An 11037-nucleotide genomic window follows, 5' to 3' on the forward strand; every position below is an offset into this window, starting at 1 on the left:
TCCAGCTCCAATGAACCCCAGGCTGGCATCACCTTTCACAGCAGTTGGCTGATTTAGCTTTCTTGTTCCCTTTTGTATGAAGTATGAAGTGGGGGGATGACAGCTCCCAGCCATGCATGCACGCTGAAGTCCTTGCCCAGACATCAGCCTTTACCTGGTGTTTTACAAATACCACAGGAGGGTAAGTCAAGCAAGTGCACCATGAGAAAATCAAGTGTTGGAAAGCTTAGATGAAGGCTGGCTAATTAACCTTTGGAAGGGTGCAGTGTCTCAAACAGCTCATCATTTGTCATAGTCATAATGACATGACTGGTTTTTAATACTGTTTGACAACAGTAATATTGTTATTTAAGATGTGGTGTCACACATGGCTTTGCTCCTTGTTTTTTCTTAGTGAGTTACATGTGGTGAACCTTTATAGGTGGTATTTCAGGGTTGCTCTGAGAGGAGGAAATTAATTTACAGTTGTTAGGTGCACTGGAGCGATAATTTAAACATTCCACTGCATGGTACAGCCTGACCCCTAGCTAAAGGTTTGTATTTTCCATCTTTTTTCATGTTGTGTTAGAAGAGAGAGCACTTCTTAGGTTTTTTTCTGTAAGTTCTTATTGTCCTTTCCTCCCCAGCTGTTTCCCAGGTCCCTGGCTGCTGCCCGAACACTCTTTTCCCAGCATTACAGCAGGTCACAGCTCACTCTCACTTCCTGGTCCCTCTTTAAAGAGCTCACTGTCACCCATTCGTGCCCTCACCCTGCAGCTGTGGCATCACGTGGTTCCCCTCTGACCTCAGACCCCTCGGCAAGACCATGGTGAAACCCATCAGAGAAGCTCCATCAGTAACTGCAGGTCAGGTGGCAGGTAGGTCCATCCACCAACACAGAAATGGTGCCAAGAGCAGAAATCAGCTCACATGCAAATAGAAACCGTTTTGTGTCATAGAAGCTGAAATATGGAAGCTGTGAAGAGGCCGGGAAAGGTGAATCATCCTTCCTGTACCGGTGAAGGGAAGGGGAAAAGGTGAATTGTCCTTCCCGTGCTGGTTTTAACACTGGTTGCTGTTCTGTTGTTTTTTTCCAGCTCGCTGCCTCCTTCTCTCTGGGAGCAAATGGAAAACTTCTTGTCAAAAACTCAAACAGAAATCTGTGCTGGGTTTATAGTCACGAAGAGGGTTTGCTGAAGCTGCTCTGAAAAGCAGCTCCTCAGAAAGGCTAGTAAATCAGTGAATGATTAGCTATGCTCTTTCATAGGAGAAGCTGTGGCTGCCCTGTTCCTGGCAGTGTTCAAGGCTGGGTTGGACAGGGCTTGGAGCAACCTGGTCTAGTGGAAGGTGTCTCTGCCCATTGCAGGGCATTGAGAACTGGATGAGCTTTAAGATGTCTTCCAACCCAAACCAGTCTGGGATTGTATGATTCCATAAACAGTGTGAAAGAGAGCTGAAGTGTCTCAGTTTCCCTTCGAAGAGGCAGCAGGTCACAGAGGCAGCTCCCACTGCAGTGATACCCACAACATAAAGAAGGGATGGGAGGTCCCAGGACTAGAGGAGCTGATGGGCCTGGACAATGGAGACTGCTCTGAGAGCTCCAAAGGCAGATACCTTCCAGTACGGCTCTTCTCATTGAAGTGGTGGCTGGGAAGAGTAATGCGGTTATGTATTCCAGTTATGTTACTGTAAAGGTTAATACATACCAGAGTGCCTCTAAAAGTGTTGGGCTGTTGAACCTCTGTCCTTGGAGACATTCAAGACTACTGCACCAGGCATTGGGTAACCTGATTTAAGTAGGGTTTTAGACCAGATGTTTTTTCCAAACCTTGCTATCTTAGGAGCTTGCCACTTTTGCCAATACATTTAGCTCATAGCCACCAAGTTCATGATCACAGAAAAGCAGACCACATTAATGGAGCTGGTCAGTTTTTTAGTGTTAAAGAGAGGTGATGCAGCTGTAGGAAGCTGCTAGCAGAGTCTGGAGGTGGGATGCCAGTTACAACAAGGGGGGGGGGGGGGGAACAGCAATGAAACTATTCCTAAGCAAATACTTGTTGCTGGGGTGGTGGGGTGAAAGGAACAAAAAACAGAAGGAAAAATAGAAGGAAATAAAAAAGAAGCAGGCTGCTTTTCTAAAGGTCTCCCTTTGGCTTTGAAACAGCCAACACCAGGGATAGCAAGTGGATGGAGTTAGCATCCAGAAAAGCCACTGAAGGATGATCCTGAGCAAGCAGAGTGGGCTCTGGGGCAAATAACCCAAAGCATGCTTCAAATTTGTGAGGAACCTTAAACAAGGAAGTGTCTGAAGGATTTTTCTTTTCCTGCTACTAAGAGAGAAACTGTGTTATTCTGGAAAACGGCGCAGAGGCTGCGATATCTATCAGATGGAGGATGGAGACTGTAAGTCTAAAGGTGCCCTCCTGGCTGGAGTCTGTAAGCACAGATGTTTAAGGGATTAATACTGCTCTGTGTGGCAGAGATTCTCCTGCAGAATTACCAGGAAAAAGAGGTAACAAACATCCCTCCCCAGAGCTGGCTTCTTCCTGCAAATCTCCGTGCTGCTCCCTTTGAACCAGGTTTTGACACCGAAGCATTTAAGTGCTGCTGCAGAGCGTCCCACAGGCTGTTGATTAGAGCAGTGCAGGGCTCATTGATGGACTTGTTCTAACACGTTTTCAATGCAGGAGAAAAAAGAAAATAATCAGAAGTAAACTCTGCTTTGCTGTTTCAGATATTATGACCCATCATTGTTTTGACAGTCTCCAACAATGGCATAAATGAACTGAGTAATGAGACTGGGTGCCTAGAAAAGCCTCATTCCAGAAAACAAGGACAGTAAATCACATGATGCCCCATGAGATGGCGTATTTTGCCAAATGACTGTTTCAGGGGAAGTGAACATTTTCAGTAACCAGGATGTTGCTTCATCAGTTTCAGGCATTCAGGGTTCCAGTGCCAAGAACAACCCCTTCTTCCCCACCTCCTACCTTGTTATTTTGACTTTTAACTTGTGGTGTCTATCAAAGACTGGTGGTTACCTGTCTTTGCTGCCAGAAGGGCCTTTTTTTTTTTTCTCTTTAAAGAGCTTAAAAAACACTCACGGTGTAATGGGGAGGCTTCAGTGCCTTTTTAAATCACCATCAGACAGTCCTGTAGAGTCAAATGGTCAAACATCAAGAGTAAAACCTCATTGGGACAGCTCCTCAGTCTGAGTTTAAACTATTGCTGATCCCCCATGCTAATTCACAATACTCTGCCTTGTACCAGTGAGACACAAGACCAAAACACCATGAATTCAGTAAGGAGAATTCTTTCTGGCATGGCAATGCAACACAAGAGTATTTTGGCTTGTGCCTCTGGGACTGGTGTTCAAAATAGCCAGATGTGCCACTGAGAAGATGTGACTTTTTCATGTACCAGCAACCAGGCTGCACAGATGACCTGAGTTTGTTCATCTCTGTATAGGTATTACCACTTGGTTTGCCTCACAAAAACTGCTTGATCTGGCCCTGACGGCCAAATATCAACATGTGCATCGGAGACTTGTGTGTTACAAACAAACAAGAGCACCTACAACAAGCCAAAGGCAGATCAACCTGCTGACATTAACTGCAAAGATTATAGACGTGATTTTGTCCTTCCCATGCACACAGGTTTGTCATATAATGAATTATACGATTCAGTGCTAAGTATACTCATAACCATGATCACTTTGCCCAGATCAACACAGGAGCACTATTTTACAGATTTTATAGCATATACCAGTTCTACGTTAACATAGCTAAAAAAAAAAGACTTTTTCCATTGGGAAGGATTGCTTTTATTGAGATCTTCCTGTAAATGTCAGATTCTATTTCTTCATGACCATTTAAGCTCTCTATTCCAGCTGCTGCCTTCTATGAAATGAGGCTAATAACAGCACCAGTAACAGCTGGGTGATTAACTCATTAACAACTGTAAAATGCTCTGGTATGAGCAGAAGATTTTGTTGTGTATTTCTCCTTGGTGTTTCTAGGTTGAATATATTCTTCCTTGAACACAGATGACTTCTGCTGCCTGGAAATGTTGTGTCCTTTCTCCCCTTTCCCCCCACCCCTTCCATACATCCATACATTTCATAATGAAGTAGGGAATGCTATGACATTTCTTAATTTAAAAATGAAAACCAGCATTTTGTGTACAGGGAACCCTCAGGCACATATTCTGTGTAGACTGAGCAGGGTTGGACAAAGACCACTACTGCAATAAGGGACCCACCCAGCCCCACTGTGAGCTGCCAAGGGCATTTCAGCTACCCTGATGCAGTTGAGTGTGGAGGTCCCTTTGGTTGCCAACCTGCCTGTGCCCATAAGTGTCCATGGCTACCAGTCGTTGCATGTAGAGTGGTCTTGTCCAGTTTCAAAAAGTCTGAGAGATGGGATTTCATCTTGGCTGTTCAGACCACCATGAGGATATTTAGAGGTTGAGTGGCCATGCAGATGTGTTTCCAACATCTAGAAGTCAGGTTTAATTTATTCATATTTATATAAAGTACAAGGAAGATGAGGTACAATTTTCATTAAATCAGTTTGGATAAAAGCAGTGAGTAGACAAGAAAGACCCAGAACAAGAAATGCAGAAATTATATACACATCCTCAAACCTCATTACACCATCAAATCCTTACTTGCTTCCATGGCTTGAAGTTCATACCTGCAGATGCTGCACTAACATCAATTAGCTGTTAGACATTTCAAGTCCTGCACTTCTGCTGCTCCCATTTAGCCATTTCTTTTAGAGGCTGTTTGCTTTTCCAGCCAATGAATATGTGATTCAAGCTGAGACAGAAGCAGCGTGGGACACATTCAAACACCCCCCTGTGGGGTTCACCCCATCAGGATATCTGCATCTGGGCTGGGAGCCACAGAAAGAATAAAACCTCTTCTGTCTGTTGTGCACATCTCTGTTATAGTTTATATTGATCTGACAAAAAGCATCCCTGCTGAAGCACTGCACACAATGGATGAACAGAGCTTGGCAAAAGCAGACAAACTGCAGCTGGCGATGAGAGTCCAAGAGATGGGGCCAAGAATGCTCCATGATGGGAGTTTTGCTCGGAGGTCATCTTGGTGGGTTTCAGTGGTGAGTGGCTGGGCATTCCATGGTGTGTGCCAGCTGCAGATCTGCTCAGGTTAGGGGGTACCCAGAGGCTGGGATCCTCCATGAGTGGGAAAGATGGTCCCGAGGTTCAGGTTTGCTCTAGAGCTTGCCTGCTCCCCACCAGCCCTGTGAAGGGCTGCTCTTGGGATGGGAAGCTCTGCTCCAGGCCCCGCAGCAGCAATCCCAGGATGGCCAGGACTTCCTGCAGGCCCTGCCCCGTGTGGGCACTGCATCCCCGGAGCACCCAGCGGTGCCTGGCCAGCTGCCCCCAGCACAGCTTCTCCCCCAGCTCGGCTGGAGCCAGTGCTCCCGGCATGTCCTGCTTGTTGGCCAGCAGGAGGATGGGGATGCCAGCCATGCCGGGGTGGCTCAGGGCATCCTCCAGCGCTGCCGCCGCCTCAGGCAGTCGCGCTGTGTCTGTGCTGTCAAGCACGAAGATGAGGGTGTCGGTGTCCTCTAGGTAGTCAGGCCAGCTTGGCCGCAGGCTGCCTTGTCCGCCGATGTCCCAGAGGGTGAAGGATACACCACAGGGTGTCTGCAGAGACTCCACGTTGAAGCCAACCGTTGGGCAGGTCTCCACAGCCTGACCGCTCTTGAGTTTGTACAGAAGGGTGGACTTGCCAGCCAAGTCAAGCCCCAGCATGACAACTCGAGCATCTCTTTTGCGCCGGTCTTTGGAGATCAGCTTCCCCATCAAGATGCTGCCGCAACTGTGGCACAAAAATCGCAGCCAAAAGAAGAAAGCAAGTGCGTTTCCTTGATAATGTCAGTTAATAAGAGAGCGCTCAGTCCTGCCTCTCTGAGAGAGCACTTAGGTTTGCTGAAGAAAGACACCGGCAGCTTGCTTTTGCTTGTCTTCGTAGCCAAAATGAGGTGAGAGTTATTATTTATGAAGTGTGGAACAGAGCCAGGGAACACCATTTGAAACAAATTTTATACCCCAACTCTGCTGCTGCTCACTTCCATTTTGATTCATGACCTGATCAATGCAAAAGAGAGCTAGCACTCTGCAGGAAGAAGTGGAGCAAGTTTCCCTTTCACCACGTCCAGAAATAAACAAGCTTTTGTTCATTGGCTTCTCAAGAGGAAATCCACCCCCGGCAGGACAAGACAAGGAGGAACCCGGATTTCAAACCAGTGTTACTCTGGGAATTTGCTGAATCACAGCTTAAGGGTGTGGATTTACACATGAGCAACAAGAGAACTGACCATTTTTCTGCCAGTCTCATGTTAAAAAGTACAATATCAGCCTCTGCAGGATCAGCTTTTGCTACTTGTGCAGAGAGAAATGACAGCAATTTGAAACATGCACACAAGCATGTTTTTTAACATCTCACTGAAATACAACAAGTAAAATGCCTTCCCTGAGGCGAAAATCTGCAAGGTATTTACTACATTTTAACTTCCAAAAGTGAAAAAAAAGTCAGAAAAAAAAGAGGGATAAAAGAATTCTTTAGAAGAAGGGAAAATGTTTTAACAAGGCAGCACACTTGAACTTTACACACCAGAAGCAAAAATGTGCTGCTGAAACAGCTCCCAGAGTCATTTCTGCAAGAGCAGCACCAGGCAGAGTCCCAGCAAAACTTGTATTTACCTTCTTTATTGGTTGGGGTTTGTGCCTAAAAGGCTGCTCAGAGTCATGCAGAGCTGAAAGCAGCTGCAGATCTCATGTCACAGTGTTAACACAGAGCTGTTCTCCAGCTACCTTTGAAAGGGCCTCATGGATTCGGTTGAAAGGGAACTTAAAGCTCATGTAGTTTGAACCCCTCTGCCACAGGCAGAGACACCTCCACTACACCAGGTTGCTCAAAGCCCCATCCAACATGGCCTTGTGATCACTGGCAAACTTCATCAGGGTTCATTTGATCCCATCACCCACATCACTTACGTTACCATTGTCAGGCTTTCAGTTAGTTCAAAAGCTGATGTTTATTTACAGCAGTTGTTGCAAAGTAAGCTAACAGCATAAATGCACCACCATGCATGTGATCATGCACTGTTCTTTTGTGTGTGATCTTTTCTAAAACCAGTCTATTAAGTGCAAAAAGGGCAGGAGACTCTCTAAATGGGAGTAAAAAAAAGACAACTGCAGTGTGTAGCACATCCTAGCCCTTCAGAGGACTCCTTGTATATCCTGAAGTGTGTTCTTCTGCTCAAGGGTTACCCACCTGTACATGTTCTTCATTTTTTACAAGAAGTTACATTGGTGTCTGGCTCCTTAATCTGCTTGTTCTTCATTTTGGGAAAACCTGCCCGCCCATACTGCATTGTACTATAAGGTCAACATGGTACTTTTTATGTATCAACAGGTCAAGTGAATTGTCACTTGGTCTTTTCATGTTTCTCCTGCCTTTGGTACTTCTCATCTTCTCTGAGGCTTGACAGGTGGCTGTGTAACCAGTGTTACACCTGACCTGACTATAATTTCTTTCAAGTAAACTGAAACATAGATACAGGAAGCAAGGTTGGAGATTCTACCATCTGATGAATAATTATTTGAAATATGATGTGATGGAGTCTTTATTGCGTCTCTCTCTAACAGGCTACAGAAGCAGGCTGCTTCTGTAAAAAAGATAAAAAATAAAAAGAAGAAATAAAGACAGAATAAAGATTGCAACCAGGGTACAGTTTTACTGAAGTTTGCTTTTGGGTTTTCTATGGCATAGAATAGAGAAATTAATGGGAAAACAGAGGCAACTCTACAGTCTTTGGGTTTTTTTACATTCTCATACTCTATGTGTTGAATTGCAGCCTATTTTCTTTTTTCCTGCCAATTATCCCAAATATCAGGTGCAAATTGTGCCTACAGACTCTGCTCTACCCACAGCTATGTTATAAAAGTATAGTACTTCCAGTAAATAATACATAGGAGCAATTGCAAGTCTGTTTAAGGAAGAATAAAAGAAAAGAAAGTAAAAGCAGCCAAGATGATCTCTGAGTGAGTCTGTTGCTGGAGCAGAAAGATCATATGCTAAATAATTCAGAAACTGTGTTCAGAGATGAGGACAGCCCCTACCCTAGCTATGTTTTACATGGGTGGAACTAATATTCTTGCCTCGTGTTTCATGTCTCTGAATTCAAAGGAGCAAAGCCAGTGGTCACTAGCGTTCACAGTTTCATAGAATTACAGTTAATGCATTTGTTTGCTGTTTACTAGGCATGCATCTCCCTGTACCCTAGATATTCATCACAAAGAGCAATAACCAGGACTAGTACTGAATCCTCCTCCTCCCCATGCCCTACTTATTCCAGTAACTGGAATTTTGTCTTGATCACTACATTCATTGTCAAAACACTTTGCTCACACACCAGAGGCACAGACAGGAGAAAGGAAGAGACTTTAAACTGAAAGAAGTTTCTACTGGATATAAAGAAGACATTTTTTATTATGAAGATGGTGAGACACTGGCAGAGGTTGCCCAGAGAAGCTGTGGCTGCCCCATCCCTGGCAGTGTTCAAGATCAGGTAGGACGGGGCTCTGAACAACCTGGTGTAGTGGGAGGTGTCTCTGCCCATGGCAGGGAGGTTGGAACTATGCTAAATACTGCATACATGCTATTTTCACATTAGAAACTAGTAAAGATACAGCTCTGACTATCTTGAAACACCCTTAATTACAGTTCTACCATTATTCTTAATGTTTCTAGTTGAAAAGCAAAATAAGAGCAAAAAATGGGTACATCTACAAAAGTGTCAGTGTTATGTGTGCCAGAACCATCCTCTCATGTATCTTAGTATTTGCTCCTCCACCTGTTGAATGGAAAAGCTATGAACCAACGACTATTTTTTTTCATTTTCTTTTACTATTCCTTCAGTTGCAATCAAGAAGAACACCTACAGGAACTACTGAATGGTGCTTAACCATACTGCCTACCTGCACTATGTATAACCCAGGTAATATCTGTTACTTCTATGGGAAGTAAAAATTATAGCTTGGAGGTACACTGACTAAGCTCCCCTCTCCAGATTAGACTGGAGGAAACTGCAATATACAAATCCAGCTCCCCTTAAGGGGCCTTCCTTCATTCCAGTTCCACAGGAAAAAAAAAATTGTGATTAAAATGACAGTGATGTAAGCACGGACCTGAAAATGCACTTCCTACAACTTGCTAAGTTCCAAAACAACAGTGGAGTCTCACTGAGCGCTCCTCAGACTCAAGGGTTCTGGATGCAAAGTTTTGCTTTATCATTTGGTTCTAGTTTTTATCTTAGCTTACATGTTTAGGACATTTTTATAACAATAAAGGAAAGTAATTGAAAAAGTACTGGAAATTATGAACAAGAATGAAAGCTACAAACTGATTTTTACTAGGTGGTGAAATGGATGAAAGCAAAAAACACCTGCGAAAATCCAGAGATTGCATTTTATCTGGCTGGCCACAGAGTGTCAATGTTATCCCACACATTTCGCAATGGAGAAACTATCAGTGGAATCAGCTCCTGCCAAACGGCAGGTGTCAGAGTTCCTGTTTTGATTAGGGGAGAACTTAGAGCCCTGAGGCCTTTGGCACCGTTTCACAGCAGTATCACTTTGAAAGAAGTTTTGGTGAACAACAGCTGTTTGTGTAGTTTGTGTACCTGTTCTTACACATCCACAGAAAGTTGATGGTGAGGACTGCAGAACAGAGTTGGAATTAAGATGCCAGTTCCATTTAGCTCCAGATAGTTTATATACCAGATTTAGCTGGCACCATACCCTAGGGCTCTGCAGTTTGAGTAAAAAACAGTTAATCAACTGGTGGAAAAAATTAGGCTGAATGAGGAGAGAAACACTTTGAATAATGTTCTTCTTCCAATATCCTTTAACGGGTCACTGACAGTTGCCATCATGACTCTTCATTGTTGTCACTTACAGAGCTGCAGATACAGAACAGAGCTTTTAATCTACAACTGACAAGATTATAAATCCTCCTAAACTTGAATTTACCTATGACTACACACACCTTTGTGATACCCAGTCTGGACAATGGATAGTTAGGAATTAAACTACTGATTTAAGTTGCATTAAGGTTTGGGGTGTAATTCCATGCTGTGCTATTGTCCATTTTCAATCTCCACTGTTCCCAGTTTGGTCACTTGAGAAAAGCACATCAAAGTCACCTGCTACTGTTACCAAGGGAGATGCTAGCTGAGACTATCAATGTAACAGAGAGGGATCAGCATCTGAGCTGACCCACCAAAGTCAGCAAGAGTTACACACATTGTCTGTATGCTGTCTTTAGCAATAGTTCCTTTCATGCCACAAAACTTGTCTCTGAATATCATGGTTTTGTCTAGTTGGCGTATTTAATGCTTTCATAACATTTCCAGTTTGTCATAACTTTTCCAAGACGGATATAAGGTTTCATATCCCTTTCCTTCAAGAAAAAATGGTTGGGGGATGGTTGCTTTTTGTTATTATTGGCTTTTACAAAACCAAACTGGAAGAAAAAGAACTTAAACAAGTTATTTGAGAGATTATAAAATTACTTCTGCTCCATATAGAGCAATTTTTTTAGCTGTTTCAGCCAATTGCAAAGTTCAGGCATGGTATAAACTGCCAACAACCACTGTTTAAGGACCTACTCCACACAGTAAAAACTCATTAGTGGTAATTAATAAACAAGAAACTTAAACCCACATGGATAAAAACCTGACTGGGGGTTTGTGTTCCAGGACTTGCTAGAACAACCCGGTTTCTTGTGTATCATAACTAAGCAGGTCTGTTCTACAGGTACTAAATAGGATCAAAGTTCTGTTTACACAGTTCCACCTTCACACCACTCCTTAGTCCTGTCAGGAAAGTCAGTTGTTCTTGATCGATGATTCCTCTGTGGAGCTACAAACACAAGCTGAAAATAAGCACTGTGTATGTTCCCATTCTGGCTCTTCTAGGGCTTCCCATGGAGGCTCTGATGACACTTTTCAACATACCTCC

The 11037-nt window shown here is 43.7% G+C and overlaps 1 protein-coding gene across 1 annotated transcript; it reads right to left on the reverse strand.

Moving 5' to 3' along the window:
- Positions 1–4154: 4154 nt before the first annotated feature.
- On the reverse strand, positions 4155–6149 carry ARL11 (ARF like GTPase 11). Its single transcript, XM_031047728.2, has one exon. The coding sequence runs from the start codon at positions 5812–5814 to the stop codon at positions 5209–5211; it is 606 nt and encodes a 201-aa protein (XP_030903588.1). The 5' UTR covers positions 5815–6149; the 3' UTR covers positions 4155–5208.
- Between the last annotated feature and the right edge of the window lie 4888 nt (positions 6150–11037).

This window comes from Melopsittacus undulatus, chromosome 2, assembly GCF_012275295.1.
Source record: "Melopsittacus undulatus isolate bMelUnd1 chromosome 2, bMelUnd1.mat.Z, whole genome shotgun sequence".
In the NCBI taxonomy this organism is placed as follows: Eukaryota; Metazoa; Chordata; class Aves; order Psittaciformes; family Psittaculidae; genus Melopsittacus; species Melopsittacus undulatus.